Source organism: Thecamonas trahens, assembly GCF_000142905.1.
Source record: "Thecamonas trahens ATCC 50062 unplaced genomic scaffold supercont1.36, whole genome shotgun sequence".
Classification (NCBI taxonomy): Eukaryota; order Apusomonadida; family Apusomonadidae; genus Thecamonas; species Thecamonas trahens.
In genome coordinates, this window is record NW_013657644.1 from 17039 (window position 1) to 32062 (window position 15024).

The window sequence follows — 15024 nt, forward strand, 5'->3', positions numbered from 1 at the left end:
CCCCCCACCCAACCCATCCCACCTCACCACTCACCCCCCCCCCACCGCCCTCCCTCCCTCCCTCCCCCTCCCCCTCCACACACACAGCATGGGATCATGAGGGCATCGACCACTGGAAGATCGATCCGTGGGAGGAGAATGAGGGCAAGCCGCTGCTGGAAGAGTCATCGTTTGCTACGCTTTATCCTACATACCGTGAGGCCTACCTTCGAGAGGTCTGGGCCCTCGTCACCCAAACGCTCGAGGCGTATGGCATCGGCTGTGTTCTGGACGTCATCGAAGGCTCCATGACCGTCTTTACCACCATGAAGACCTCCGATCCGTACATCATCATCAAGGCCCGCGACTTTATCAAGCTCCTTGCCCGCTCCGTCCCCTTTGAGGTTGCCAAGCGCGTGCTCGGCGACGACACCGCCTGCGACATTGTCAAGATCGGCAACCGCGTCCGCAACAAGGAGCGCTTCCTCAAGCGCCGGAAGCGCCTGATCGGCCCGCAGGGTCAGACTCTCAAAGCGCTGGAGATCCTTACAGAGTGCTACATCCTCGTTCAGGGCAACACCGTTGCGCTCGTGGGTCCCTTCAAGGGCCTCAAGATCGCCCGCCGCATTGTCGAGGACACTTTCAACAACGTCCACCCCATCTACAACATCAAGAAGCTCATGATCAAGCGCGAACTTGCCGCCGATCCGGCCCTCGCCGAGGAGTCGTGGGACCGCTTCCTGCCGCAGTTCAAGAAGAAAAACGTCAAGCGCCGCAAGCCGCACAAGGTCCGCGCCAAGGATCCCAACGCCTACACTCCGTTCCCGCCTGCGCAGCTCCCGCGAAAGGTCGACATTCAGCTCGAGACTGGCGAGTACCACCTCACAGAATCTGAGCGCGCCCGCCGCGACAAGGCTGCAAAGGCCAAGGCCGCTGCTCAGGCTGCAGAGAACGCGGTCGCCCGCCGCAACAAGGACTTCAAGGCCCCCGACGAGTCGGCCCGCAATGATGCGGCCACCGCCGCGCCCTCGGCATCCTCCTCCCGCTCCACCGTAGACATCGTCGCCGCCATCAAGAGTTCATCCTCCAAGCGCAAGCGCGGCGACACCTCTGTCGGCGCAGACCTCGAGGCCTTGGAGGCCGAAGCCGCCCGTCCGTCCAAGAAGCACAAGTCCAAGGACAAGGCCAAGTCAAAGTCCAAGGACAAGTCAAAGTCCAAAGACAAGGCCAAGTCAAAGTCAAAGTCAAAGTCCAAGAAGGAGTAAATCATTCCCATCCCTACTCTCCTTCTCTTTACCACGGCGCGCACCAGCCCTGGAAGCAGACACACAGGTTCTCGTGCGCCGTCGCATCGCGGATGAGCCGGTCGACCTGCTCGCTGACACCCAGCTTGACGCCCGGGTCAAAGTCGCGCCCAACGAGCTTATCCGCCACCCGGTCCACCACCCGCCGCGCCTTGGCGTTGAGGTCGGTCCCGCCGGCGCCGGCGTCCACGTTGAGCCGCCACGAGACGAGCGGGTCGTGGATAAACGCCTCGAGCACCGCCATCAGCGAGTCGCGGTTGTTGCGCAGCAGCTCCATCACGTCTTCGCACGTCGCCCGGAAGTTGCCCTCGATCCCGGCCACGTGCATGGCGTTGACCATAAACCGCGTCAGCCGGAACGGCACCTTTTCCGCGTAACGCTCGCGGAGCATCGCCACTTCGAAGCAGTCGCCGTAGTCGACGTGGAGCACCTTGCCCGACCACCGGTCAAACATGATGTTTGACGGGTGCCGGTCGCCGAGCCCGAGCACGTACCCAACCATCGACATCACCGCCAACGACTGCGTGTACGCTAGCCGCTTCTCGTACCACACCTCGGCGTTCGGCGACTTGAGCCAGAAAATGTTAGCCAGGTCCTTGCCGTCTGTCGCCTCCAGCGCAGCCTCAAACGCTTCCAGCTTTTGCACAACCGTGAGCGTGTCAAACTTGGACGGGCCCATGTCGCGCATCACCGCGTGCTCCTTGTCCAGCGGAATCCGCCGCTCCCGCCGATACTCCTTCATCAGCGAGTGGAACGTGTCGTAGTCCGCCACCCACCACAGCAGGCCCGAGTTGGGCGAGAGCGGAATGACCTCGTACGTCTCGATCGACAGCCGCTTCCGCGCGGTCACCGCCTCGGTCCCCAGCAAGAGATTAACCAGGTGGAAGAGCTGCATCGCACGCGCGTCCTGTCGCAAGTCTTCGTGCCCCTTCAGCAAGTACCGGTACCGCAGCCCGTCAGAGCCGCGGATGCTCAGCTGCCGCGGCCGCTGTTTCGATTGGATGATCGCCACAGTCGGCACAAACGACTCGATTCGCGCCAACTCTGCCTCACCCGCACGGTACACGCCGGGCACCGCCAGCGACAGTCCCGACAGCGCCCGGAGCTCAGGCGACGTGTGCTCCAGGTTGAACGACGTCTGCAGCGGAAGCTGCTGCTGAAGCTGCCGGAACACGTGCAGGTACGAGTCCCAGGCCCGCGTCAAGTCGTCCTCGGCCTTGGTCACCATATACCGCCTCACAAGCTCGTACGCGTCCTTGAGTGGCTTGCCAAAGCTCTGCACAAACGCCACCTCGTTGGTCGTCCGCGGGCCCGCGGCCATCATTCGGTGCAACGGCGTGAGCACCTCAAGCATCCCGTTGAGGTCCTTGTGCCCAAAGTAACAACGCGACGCCTCGTCAATGCCCTCGAACCACAGCTCGGCCCAGAGAATCGAGACACGAATGAGCTCCTGCGACACAAGCGCCGCCTCGTCCACAAGCAGCGCAGAGTGCGCACGCATGCCGTTGAGCAGCGCCTCCGCCGCGGCCACTCGCTCCGCCGACTGCGACTTGGCCGCCACCCACAGTGGGAACACCAGCGCCTGCGGGTGCTCGCGCGCCAGCGATGAGAGCAGCGTGTGGATCGACGCAGACACCGCTGCGTCCGTGTTGTGAATCCGCGCGATAATCTGTGGCACCACGTTGAGCCAGATCCGGGACGGAATCTGCACAAACGACGCCTGCACCAGCTCAAGCACTTTGCTCTCGTGTCCGTACGTGAACCAGAGTGTCACAAGACGGAGCAGGTCCGGCAGCACGTCCGTCTGTCGCATGCAAATCGCCCGCACAAAGCCCTGCACAGCCGCAACCACGTACTTGATCACCGTCGAGCCCGAGCCACCGCTCCCACTCCGCACACGCTCGCCGCTCCGCCGCAGCGGCCCGCCCCGGCCGCTTCTGCCCATCCCATCGCTGCCAAGCTCCTCGCCGTCCTCGTCAGAGTCCGACAGCTCCAGCGACGAGACCGACGACGAGAGCTCGAGCTCGTCGCCGCCGCCGCTGCCAAACCCATTGCTTCCAATCCCGGTCTCGGTTCCAGCTCCAGCCCCAGCTCCGGCTGCCGCGGCAGCGCCAGACCCTGCCCCCACTCCGGCCTCGGCATCCGCCGCTGCCCGGATCAGCTCTGCATTCATCATGCCCCACTCGTGCCACGCCTCGTACCACTCCATGTAGTACGCCGTCGCTGCATGGAACGCATGCAGAATGCCAGACACCGCCTCGGCCTCAACACGCCCGCCCCCGTCGAGCATCACCGCCTTCTTCCACTTGCCGAGGTCCAAGTACGCCTGCGCCAACGCCTCAGAGTCGTCCGTAATGTGCTGCACAAACTCGGAGAGCGCCGCAATCGCAGCCTCACGCTCACCAGACGCCCACATGTTCCGCAGCGCCGCAAGCGAAACCCATGGCTTGGACGGCGCAAGCCCCGACGCCGGCGATGCGTGCGGCGCAAGGAGCGAGACCAGCGTCTGGTGCGAGAGCGAAATGTGCTTCGACGAAAGACAAATCGACGCAAACCGCACGAGCACGTCCTCCTGCTCCTCCGGCTTGAGCGCAAGAGACCGCACCGCAAGCAGCTGCTGCCACACCTGCACGTTCTCCGTCACCCCGTACAGCCGCTTCACCCACACCTCGCGCCGCAGCGACCGCACCTCCGGCGACTCACACTCCTTGTACGCAATCACCTCCTCAAGCTCCGCGAGCTGCTGCACGCGCACAAGCAGCGAGTACGCCCGGTTGTACGACTCGTCCACCAGCGCCACAACCTGCGTCGAGAGCACGTCGCGCGCAAGCTCGATGTACGCACGCGCACGCGGGTACTCGCCCTTGTGCACCGCAAGCACCGCATGGAAGAACGCGCCCTCCACAGTACCGGGATCCAGCTGCGAAATATACGTCGCTGCCTGGTCCCATGCGCCCAGCGACCACGCCGCCGTCGCCGCCAGCGGTGCCACAAGCCGCCGCGCTTCCTCGGGTGACGACGAGTACACAGACTGCGAGAGCGAGTCCACCGCAGACCACTCGCCGAGGGCAGAGTGGCACCGCATCATCCCCACAAGATTCTCCGCGTTGAGCGGGTCGCTCGCCGCCAGGCTCTGGTACTCGGCAAGTGCGTTGTTCCACTGCCCGAGTGTCTCGTACATCGACGAGTTGAGCTCGATGTTGTGGTACCGCTTGGCGTCCACAAGCACGCCTGATGCCGCCTCGGCGTCCTGCAGCTGGTGGTTAATGGCAATGAGCTCTTCCACAAGCGCCACGTCCTTCACCTCTTGTGCCTCGTACTCGAGCTCCTTGTACCGCAGCGCCTTGGCGTACGCGCGGCACGAGACAGCGAGCTCACCCAGCGACCGGATTGGAATCGGCAGCGCCTGCGAGTTGCGGTCCATGTACTCGGCAAGATTGAGCAGTTGCTGCAGAATCTCTGCCGGAATCGGCGCGTCAAGCGCGTCGCGCACACACCGCACAAGCTTCTCGCGCGCGCCCTCGTCCAGCTCGGTCCAGCACGAGAGAAACGCTGCGTTGAACAGCTGTCGTGCCAGGGGATAGTAGCTCTGTGCCATCGTCCCGCACGCACGCAGCGCAGGCGCCGAGCTCTGCTTCAGCTGCATAACAGACACCCGCCGGATCCACTGCATCCACTCTTCCTTGGTCGTCACCTGCACAATCCGCCACGCCCCAAGCAGCGGCCGCGTCGAGACCGTCATCTTGCCCGGCGCACGGGTCCCGGCCCGCAGCGTGGCCTCGGTCTCGTCGAGCCCGGTCGCGCGCGACCACGGCAGCGACTCCGGCAGCTCCGCTCCAACCGTCAGCGCTCGCGCCAGTCCGTCAAAGCCCTCATTGTGGACCGCGAGGTGCGTAAACGTCGACGTAATCGCCGGAAGGAAGATCTTGTATTGCTTCCCGAGATGTGCCGCAAACACGCCGAGCACCCAAACCGCAGACTGGATGAGCTCGCGCCCAGACGCCGAGCTGAGCCCGCCCGCCCCGGCCTCGCCGCTACCGCCGCCGTCTCCAGTGCCGCCGTCGTCGTCGCCCTTGCCCGACACTACGCTTCCGCCATCGTGACCACCGATGCCAGGGCCAGCGCTCAGGTGGCCTGATCCCGCTCCACCGCCGACCGGCGACGCAAACGACATCGAGAGCGAGAGCGAGGAGAGCCCCAACCCGCCGCCAGCCCCACTCACCGACCCGTCGTCGCCGCCGCCGGCCCCGACCCCGCGGTAGTCAATAACCCCGAGTGCAGATCCCGAGCCACCGCGGCTAACACGCATCCCGCCCTCGATCACCGCAAGCAGTGCGTGAATGATCCGAGACGCGTGCGCAGAAAAGTTGTGCACAAGCAGGAGTGAGCCGAGCGTTTGAACCGCTGTCAGCCGCGTCCGCACCGGCACGAGCTCAGACTCAAACATGTGGATAATCGCCTCGAGCACAAGATCCGCATAGTGGTCGAGCGCAGAGCCAAAGGTCTGGAAGCCCGCCAGAATCCGCGGCCCGTTGAAGACCGGCTCCGCCTCGAGCATGCCCAGCAACCGCGGGAGCAGCCGCGGGAGGAACGACTTAAAGTCGTCCGGCAGAATGATGGAGATTTCTTCCACCAGCGCCACAAGCTGGTTCACAATCGACGCGTCCCAGTACGTCACCACAAGATCAAAGAGCTGCGGGAGGAACGGCCGGATGTGCTGCTTGACCGTGTGCACCAGCGTCGAGAGGTTCTGAAAGAGCGACTCGCGGTAGACAGGCTCGCACGACCGGATGAGCGGGAAGAGAACAGGAATGAACTCCTTGAGGAACGGCGCCGTCTTGTTCATCCCAATCGAGTGGAAGATCTGCATCAGCGCTGAGACCGCAAGCTTGTGGTGCCGCGCGAGCGTCGAGCTCTTGAGCACGTACATGACGCACGCCACCGCCACCTGCTCATAGTACTCGCCCGACGACGGCGACAGCAGCCGTAGCTGCGACGCCAGCGGCAGCTCCTGCTCCTCCTCTGACGGTGGCGGTGCGCCGGTCCCAGACCCGTCCCCGCCGCCCGCTCCACCTCCTTCGCTCGTCAACGCCAGGCTACCGGCCCCGCTCTTGGGCTTGGCGCGCTTCGACGACGCCTGCTCGTGCGCCACCCGCGCCTGCTCGGCAATGACAAACGGGTCGAGCGCTCCCAGCGATCCGATGACCTTGATGACCAGCCGCCGGATCGCCACCTGCTGCGATGTCTTGAGCACGTTGAGCAATGTCGTGAGCAGGTGCGGGTAGTCGATGTACGGCTGAATGACCGTTCCAGTGTTGACCACAAAGTCGCCAAGCGTCCGCAGCGCCACATACCGCTTCACCGTCGACGACGAGTCCGACAGCGCCTTCATCAGGAGCGGGAGGAGCGTGTGGACATAGACCGTCAGCTGCGAGCCGCCCACGTGGCAGCACTCGCCAATCGCCCGGAGCACGTGCGCGTTGAGCAACGGGTTGTCGCCGTCGGCAAGCATCGGAAGCAGCCGCTTCATGATCGGCTGCACGTAGTGCTTGGCCACCGCCGGGCAGGCGTGGATGAGAATGCCGAGCATGTGCGCCGCCTCCTCGCGAGTCACAGGGTCCAGCGAGAGCTCCAGCAGCGTGAGCAGCCGCATCAGTGTCGACCGCATTGCAGGCAGCACATACGCCGGATTTTTGGTCGAGAGCCGGCCCACAATCCGGAGGCCCATCTCGCGAATCCGGAGCACTGGGTCGTTGACCGTGAAGAAAAACGCCCGCAGATTGTCTTCTTGCGCCAGAAACAGGTCGAGCGTGTGCTCCGAGACCCCGGTCTCGCCGCTCGCCCGCCCAGGCTCTGCGAGCGGGTTGAGTTCCTGCGGCGGATGCGAGTTCGCTGCACCGCCCGAGTCGCCCTTGGTCAGCGCCGCCACTTCGGCGGCGTGCGACGTGACCTCCAGCGGGCCAGCCGGCGACGGCGGCCGCTGCGCCCGCTCCAGCTCGCTCCGCTCCAGCCCGCCCAGCGCGGACATGTCGAGGAGGAGCGCCCGTGTCCGTCCGGTCGCCGCAAGCACGTACGCGTGGCCCGGGTGCGCCGACGGCTCCACGCCTGCGGGCAAAATGAGGAACGACGAGACCGCAGACGGGAGTGGCGCCACCGTGCCGCGAGCAAGGAGGCTGCTCGCCGACGCCATCGCGGCCGACGAAGCACCTGAGACAACCGGCGACGTCGCCACTGTCAACGGCGTGCCCATCCCCGACGTGAGGCCTGTAGCACCGGAGCCTGGGGAGTTGCTCGGCCCGCTTGCAGAAGCAGCCTTGAGGTTGCGGATCTCGGCGAGCGATGCCTCAGCGAGCACGTCGCGGAAGACAAGGCCGGTGGGAAAGGTGGCGTTGAGGAGGACGTGTTCTTGGAAGAGGAGCGCGAGCCGCGGCTCGACCGCTGCTGCCGCCGCTACGTCGTCGAGCGGCGCGCCGAGGACAGTGCCGTCAGGCGCCGTGGCCCGCGCGCCGGCAGTCCGCAGCCGCGTCGCCGCAAACAGCCGCGCCGGGTACACCACCGGCGAGCCGGAGAAGAGCTGGCGGAGAACCTCGAGCCGCACCTCGGGCTCGCGATCAGAGACGCACACAATGAGCAGCCGCTTGAGGATGCGGTGCACAAACTGCGGCGAGGTGGCCTGTGACGGCTGCGAGATGAGCTTGCAAATGGTGATCGCCGCCTGCTTGCGGATGACCGGCTCCGGATCCTCGAGGTATGAAAAGACCACGCCCTCCAGAAAGTCGTGCAAAAAGTACGAGACAAAGTCAAACATGGAGAGTGTCTTGAGCGCGAGGACTTTGGCGGCCGTCGACGACTGCGACGCTGCAAGAATGCCCATAAACTGTGGCGAGTGCAAGAGCGGCTCGAGGTGCGAATGGGTGGCGACGTGCGCAGGAGTGCCCGGGTGTCGGAACGGCGCGCCGGCAAGAATGAGAGAGACGAGATCGAGAAGCTTGTAAAACGCCACGTCCGCCAGGTCCGGCAAGTCAGTCGCAATCGAGAGCACCGTGTCGATGAGCTCCTCCGAGAGGCCAAGCCCAAAGAGAGCGTCAAGGTTCGGCGTAAGCGCTTCGAGGAACGACGGGCCGAGCGCAGTCGCCAGTCGCGCCACCGTCGTCAACGCCTGGAGGCAGACTGACGACGCCCGCTTCTTGAGAGTCAGCGCCGTCTTGCACCAGCCCATGATGTCCTTGAGGTACGGCGTGATGTGGTGCTGGACCGCAAGCGCAAGGTCGCCGAGCGCGAGGAGCGTAACCGAGCGGAGGAGCGACGACTTGTCGCGCTCGCGCTTGAGGATTGAGAGCGAGGACTTGACCACCTTTTTGAGGTGGAGCGAGACAAAGGTGGCCACGTCGAGCGCGGCAAGGAGTGGGCTCAGCCGCAGCGCGCACATCCGCGTGTCGACAAGCCGCGCATCGCGGAGGCCCACAACCGCCTGAGTCAGCGACTCGGTGTGGGTCACAAACCGCGAGCCAGTCAGCAACACAATGTGCGACATAGTCATGAGCGCGCCATGGACCGCCGACGGCGACTTGAGTACCGACGAGCTGACCGTCGGCCCACCCGAGCTCGACGCGCCTGCAGGAGGCGCCGGCGAGTTTGGTCGGGTCAGGCCCGTCGGCGTGTCGGCAATGATGATGGTCGACGGGCCGAGGACCGCAGAGACGTGGGAGTAGTGCTCGAGCTCGTTTGAAAGCACCGCGAGCTTCTTCTTGGGAATGGCCGACGACGAAAAGATGAGCGTGTTGCGCGCCCGGGTAAAGGCCCGCCGCGCAAAGTTGGTCAGCCCGGCCGCAGACCGCGGCTGGAGCGCAAGGAGAATCGAGGCAAGGAGCTCTGCGGCAACTTCGCGGATGGCCATATCGTCGTCGATGATGCCCTCCCACACACAGTCAAAGAGATCAAGCGGGCGGAGTTCCTTGAAGAAGAGCGTGGTATACTTGAAGAACTGCGCAGGCGCGGCACGGACAAGCACCCGCAGCGTGAGCACCGCCGCCAGCCGGTGGCCGGCCACCCGCGAGACCATCAGCCACTCGAGCGCACGGTTGACCTCAAACTCGACAATGAGATCCGACTGTAGAATGGTGTTGGACCGGGCAACGAGCTTTCCGAGCGTTGCCGCCGCCGCCGCCATCACCTCGGGCGAAGAGCGGGGCATACAGTTCTTGAGCAAGTTGGCAAAGCGAGTGACCTTGAGCGCATTGTCGGCGACCTCGATTTCTAACAGTGCTGAAATAGCCAGCACGCCCCCGAGCTTGGACGCAGGCCTCAGTGCAGAACCAACCATCATACCATGGATGGCGGCGTAGACTGAGTTGAGAAAGTCGGTGAGCGACTCTCCCCGCTCACGCTTCAACGCCACATTCACAAACTCTCGCAGGCTACCTGCCGCCGCCTCGCGGACCCTTGGCGAGCTGTGCACATTCCACATGCTGCTTGGTTAGTCCCATTCCGCTGCCTTGTCCATCACCCACTCGGTTGGCTTCTGTGTGGCGAACATGCGAAATTTGGTTGAAGGCGGTGCGCTGCGGGAGGGGGGGGGGAGGAGCTACCGACCCGGGTGGGAGGGGAGGGGGGGGGGGGGTTAGGGAGGGAGGGGGGAAGGGAGGAGGAGGGCATGGTAGCTTACGGGTCCTCGAGGTCGCGGAAGATTCCCTCCATGCCGCGCGCTGAGAGTTGTGTTGTGTTGTGTGAGGTCGGGGCTGGTGGTGGTGTGGTGGTGCTGGGCCTCGTTGCTTTCGGCCCGCCGGCTGTGGGAGTCGGTCAGCTGGCTGACGGCAAGCTGGCTGAGAGAGCGAAGATACAGGGTGGTGTTATGCGAGGTTGGATCGGATTCAGGCTGAGACCGGACTACAAGAGCGGGACAATTCCGATGGTGGGCTGAGCAGAGGAAAACGGGTTGGTGGCCGCCGATGGCTTGGTCGGCGTGGCAGCGGCAGAGACGGCGGCGGTGGACGCTGCAGTGGCTCGCGAGCACATGAACCGCTCAAACGAGTCGTCGAGAGGGTTGGAGCCGCCTGGAGATGAAGCTGCCGAATTGGTCGACTGCGCCGCGAGCGGAGCACGGATCGGCGAGAACGAGATCAGCTTGGCGATAGGCACCGCGACAGGTGCGGGCGCAGGGGCAGCGCTGAGCGTCCCCTCGGCGTTCTCGGTGTTCTCGGCATTCTCGACATTCTCGGCAGCTGCAATCGGAGCTGAGTGGGACGGTGATGGAATGTCGGCCACGCGCTGGGCAGCGAGAATCTTAGAGACCTCCTTCCAATGTGCACGGATAGCCGAGCCAGACGTGGCCTTACGCTTGCCGGCGACGGTGCAGTCGGCGAGGCGGGCAATGTCGGCGTCGGCGAGCGAGCGGTGAAGCGCGAGCATTTTGATGGCGCGGAGAGCAAGCACAGTGCTAGAGAGATCCGACGAGACCGCATTGGCATCGAGGCAGGCAATGAGCGCGTCGACGGCGCCCCACTGGAGGATGTCGGCGTGGACTCGCGGCGTGGCGGCGAGATTGTTGAGGATGCGGACGGCGTCGGCACGGAGAAAATCGTCTTCGGCCACCATGGGCGAGGCCAGCGCAGTGCAGAGTGAGCGGAGAAAGTACATGTCCGGAGCGGCAAACTTGATGCGGTTCGAGCCGTGCGCCGAGAGCATGGCGTACGCCCACAGCGCACCGCGAACCGCGCCATAGCTGCCAGACTCGAGCTGTCTCGAGAGGAAGTGGAGCTCGCGCTCCGAGACCACAAGCGGCTCCAGCTGGCGGGTCGCCGACTCGGCCAGAGTCCGGGTCCGCGCCAACTCGCGGATGTACGCCCGCTTGGAGATGGCGGCGTTGAGCGTGGCCGCCCACGAGTTTGCGGTAGTCTCGGACTTGAATGCCAGAGCCAGCCGCTTTTTGCCATCCACCACCACCAACCGGTGGCCGAACGAAACGTTGCCCTTGGCATCGGTGAGCGTGGCCGCCACCGTCGACCGCGAGGCTGAGACACCCAGCTGGGCCGCGATCCGCGCCGAGGCGGTGAAGCCGTCGTCGCCAAACGAGTTGAGCTTGAGGGCATTCTTGACCTTGGGCGCGGCCAAGGTCAGGCAATCACCCGAGAGCGAGATGAACTGCCGGTTCCACTTGGACTTGCCGCTCTTGACCAGCAGATACCCGACGCAGCCTTTGGACGGCTGTGCTGCCGACGTCTCGCACAGGACCTTGATCCATGCAGACCGGGTCTTGGGGTTCTGGCACGCGCACACCAGCGTCTTGCCATCAATGGTGACTGTAAAGATGTAGGGATGCGGGACGCGCGCCGATGTCTCCGGATCGCGGAACCTGTGGTGTGGAGGGTAAGGGTGAGGGTGAGGGGGGTTCGGAGCTGGGTTTTTTTCAAATTTTGTTGTTGCAAGGTGCGGTCCGGCGCGCCATGCGGGAGGTGCCTGCCGATGAAGGGCAGGGAGAGCAGGGCAGCTGCAAGAGAGGGGGGGCATGGTGGAAAGGTGGCGTACACAGGGCCTTCATCGTTGCAGACGGAGGCTTGTGTGGATGCGGTGACGGTGAGGGTCGACTTGACCTTGTGTTCAAAGCCGTACAAGGTGGCGGCCTTGACCACAAAGTACCGGCGGGACCACTCGGTCGGTTTGGTCTCCACCCAAGCGTAGCCTTGCTTGCTGTAGGGCGGGAAGACAATGTTGGGCTGCTCGCTAGCAAGAGAGTTGCGCCGCCGCTGGATAACAGGTGACGACACCTCGTTGTCGAGCATAGACAGTGCCCGGAAGCCGCTCATCGATGCCATGTGTGGTCGGCGGAGAGGGTGTGGCGCGACGAGTGGCCGGTGGTTCGGCGGCTCGGCAACGGCCGCGGCTGTGCGAGTCGGTGGCACCGCGTGGTGCTCAGTACGGGCGATTGCGGACCCGGACGTGGATGATCGAGTTGTCGCAGGTTCCCGAGACGTCTTCGGCCCGCGTGGTGGAGAGGACAGGGAACTTGCGGACAAAGGCGCCGTACCGGCCGTATGCACGCTCGAGCATAAGCTCGCGGACCTGAGCAGGGTTGGCCAAGATGGCTTCCGGCGTGGTCCTCTGTGCCTGCGCGACAACAGGCAGGTCATCAACAACGTGGTCGTAGAGCTCGCGCGCCTCAGCGTCGGACGGCATCCGCGTCCCGCGTACAACAACGTACTTGGGCATGCGCCCGGTCACAGACAGTGCAATGTCCGACCGCTTGAGGCCAGGCACCACCGCCATGAGATGCAGATGCTCGACCGTCCGGCGCGTGTCCCACATTGGCCGCAGCTCAAGCTTCCGCCACGCCTCGCGGGAGATGACAGGGACAGCGGCTGGAGGTGATGACGCCGGCGGCGCGGCGGTGCCAGTGCTGGAGCTGGCGCCAGTGCTCGCCCCGCCGCCGGCCTTGCACCGCTCGAGCCGGGCATCGAGCTCGTTAAGCAGGACCGACGAAGAAGCCAGCAGCTGACCGACTGCCTCGATGGCCTCAACCTTGCGGGCTCGGACGTCAGGCGCGGCCGCAAGGCCGGTGAGCGCGTCGAGTGCAGTCTCGTGGCGCATCAGCTTGCCGTGCAGCTCGCGCGCAATGTTGAGCTTTGACTTGTAAAACTGCAGCAGTTCATCCGAGTCGTGTGGCGGGAGCCGGGCCAGCTTCTCCACGTGGGTCATCCGCGACCGAATGAGCTGGACTGAGTTGACCACGCCATTGATGGCGACCAGCGCTTGCTGCGCCGCCGACTGCTCGACAGGCACGCTCTCCTCGTCACCATTTTCGGCATGATTGGCGGCGCTCGAGTCTGCCCCGGTTGTCGGAAGCACAGACGAGGCTGGGTCGGCAGGAGTGGCGGTGCCGGCAGCGGGGGCGGCGGGTGCAGCGGATGCGGCCGCGGCAGTGGCGGCCGCACGACGGCCGTCGAGCGCACTGATCGCCGCCGTCATCGCCCGCATCATGTTCACCACATGCCGCGCGTACCGAAGATCCGGCTCAGAGGTAGTGACGGTCAGCACCTCGAGCTGGCTGGCCAGTGCCTTGGCCTCGGCCGCCAGCGCAACAGCCACCGCCGCAGACTGGGAATCGGCGCCGGCCTCAGCGGCCGCGATCTCCGCCACGTAACCATCAATCTGAGCCGGAGTCAAATCCGCCCATGTCCGGCCATTGCCTCTAGCCAGCACAGCCTTGACCAGACCATTCACTGCTGTCATCTCGCGGAGCTCGCCCTCGCCCTCGCCCTCGCCCTCGCCCTCGTCCCCGCCCGAGGCCGCCAGCTCGTCCGCCAGCGCATCCAGAGCGGAGGCTACCTGTGATGAGACATGGATGGACGACGATGACGGCGCGGATGATGATGGCACGGATTCAGCGCCAGCCGAGTCGACCCCAGCCACGATACAAGCCACCGTCTCGGCCGCCCGCGACAGGACTCGCTTCGCCGGCACCGACGGCACACTCCGTGGCTTGGCCTCCCAGTACACAAGCAGCTCTTCTAGAAGTTCTGCTGACGCCAGCTTGACGACAGCCCGCTGGCGGTGAAGATAGAGTGTTCGGTACTCGGGCGTGGTGTTCATGACCTGGGGAGGGGGGGGGGGAGGGGGAGAGTGGTGTGCGTGTGCGTGTGCGTGTGTGTGTGCGTGTGCGTGGCCTCTTCGGCGCTGCATCGGCGGTCGTCAACGATTGGCCCGATTGGTGGCATATGAGGGAGAGGGGGGGGGGGGATCTTATTGAGATTGTAGATGGATAAGGATGGGTGGGTGATGGGTGACGGACGGCATGGGTAGTGGCCCAGACCCATCCGTGCGTGGAGGGTGGCCAGGTCGACCAGGTCGATGGACGCGGGGGCGCAGAAGACGACGCTGGATATCGCGAGGCGAGCTACGATGGGCTGCAGATCGGGTCCGAGTCGGTCGCAGGATGTCGCACCTTGTCGCTCGTCACAGATCGCAGCTGGGTGTAGTTGACGACAGGTTAATCCATGAGCGGCCGCGTAGCAGCAGCATCAGGATAGAGACCGATCGTGCCCACCATGTCTGCGATTCGCCGGACAAGCCAGTTGAGGCGCTGATGCTCGACGTGTGGCGAGAGTCGGTCATGGGGGCGTCGGCCCGTAGACGGCGTCGCGTTGTGCAAACTGAAAGTAGCCCTCGGTCGATGCGGCATCAAGAGCCTCTCTCAGGCCTGGCGTCGAGTCGATCCGCATGGGCTGAACCTTGAGCGGAGAGCCAGCAAAGAACAGGCCGTCATAGACGCGGATGGCGTAGACAATGGCAGCAGGGCCGTCTTCAGTAGCAAAGGTGACAAAGGCGTAGCTCGCGCCGGCCGGCCGGTGGACCGAGGCAATGGGCGCGGACTGGGCAAAGAGCTCTGTGAGCAGCTCAGGTGTGGCCTCGTCAGTGAGATTGCCCACGTATACGCTTGCAAACGGATCAATAGAGGACCTTGACCCCATGTCGTGTCTCGTGAGTCGTGTGTTATGTTCGTGGCGGACCGAGCGGGGAGGAGAGGCGGAGAAGAGGGATGGAGCGCAGATCGTCGAAATCGTTCATATGGCAGAGACACCACGAGTCCAGGCTGCATGAGTCTGGGGGACTGGATGGAGCTGACTGTTCTGATCAGGCGGATATCCCCCCCGATCTACCCGCCTCTCAAATCCCTCACTACCGCAAGGATCTGCCCGCTTTCCCCCCCCATCTGCCCGCCTCTCAATCCTCACTACCGCACCCACTC

The 15024-nt window shown here is 64.5% G+C and overlaps 4 protein-coding genes across 4 annotated transcripts in view; 1 reads left to right on the plus strand and 3 right to left on the minus strand.

Moving 5' to 3' along the window:
• AMSG_07403 (ribosomal RNA assembly protein mis3) overlaps positions 1-1260 on the plus strand; it is a gene marked incomplete at its 5' end in the record, with an annotated part of 1654 nt that extends 394 nt beyond the window's left edge. Inside the window, one exon of the mRNA XM_013900459.1 lies at positions 102-1260. Within this exon, the coding sequence (XP_013755913.1) occupies positions 102-1244 (1143 nt within the window). The 3' untranslated portion in view covers positions 1245-1260. The remainder of the gene's footprint in view (positions 1-101) is intronic.
• On the minus strand, positions 1255-9980 carry AMSG_07404 (phosphatidylinositol kinase Tor2; the record flags this gene model as incomplete). Its single annotated transcript, XM_013900460.1, has 2 exons — positions 1255-9724; positions 9949-9980. 2 exons carry the CDS (start codon positions 9978-9980, stop codon positions 1273-1275), a joined length of 8484 nt encoding a protein of 2827 aa, XP_013755914.1. The 3' UTR covers positions 1255-1272.
• A 135-nt stretch (positions 9981-10115) lies between these two features.
• Positions 10116-12094, minus strand: AMSG_07405 (uncharacterized protein; the record flags this gene model as incomplete). Its single annotated transcript, XM_013900461.1, has 2 exons — positions 10116-11634; positions 11808-12094. 2 exons carry the CDS (start codon positions 12092-12094, stop codon positions 10170-10172), a joined length of 1752 nt encoding a protein of 583 aa, XP_013755915.1. The 3' UTR covers positions 10116-10169.
• A 2171-nt stretch (positions 12095-14265) lies between these two features.
• AMSG_07407 (uncharacterized protein) lies at positions 14266-14746 on the minus strand (the record flags this gene model as incomplete). The annotated part of the gene is made up of 2 exons (XM_013900462.1): positions 14266-14364; positions 14411-14746. 2 exons carry the CDS (start codon positions 14744-14746, stop codon positions 14266-14268), a joined length of 435 nt encoding a protein of 144 aa, XP_013755916.1.
• Positions 14747-15024: the final 278 nt, after the last annotated feature.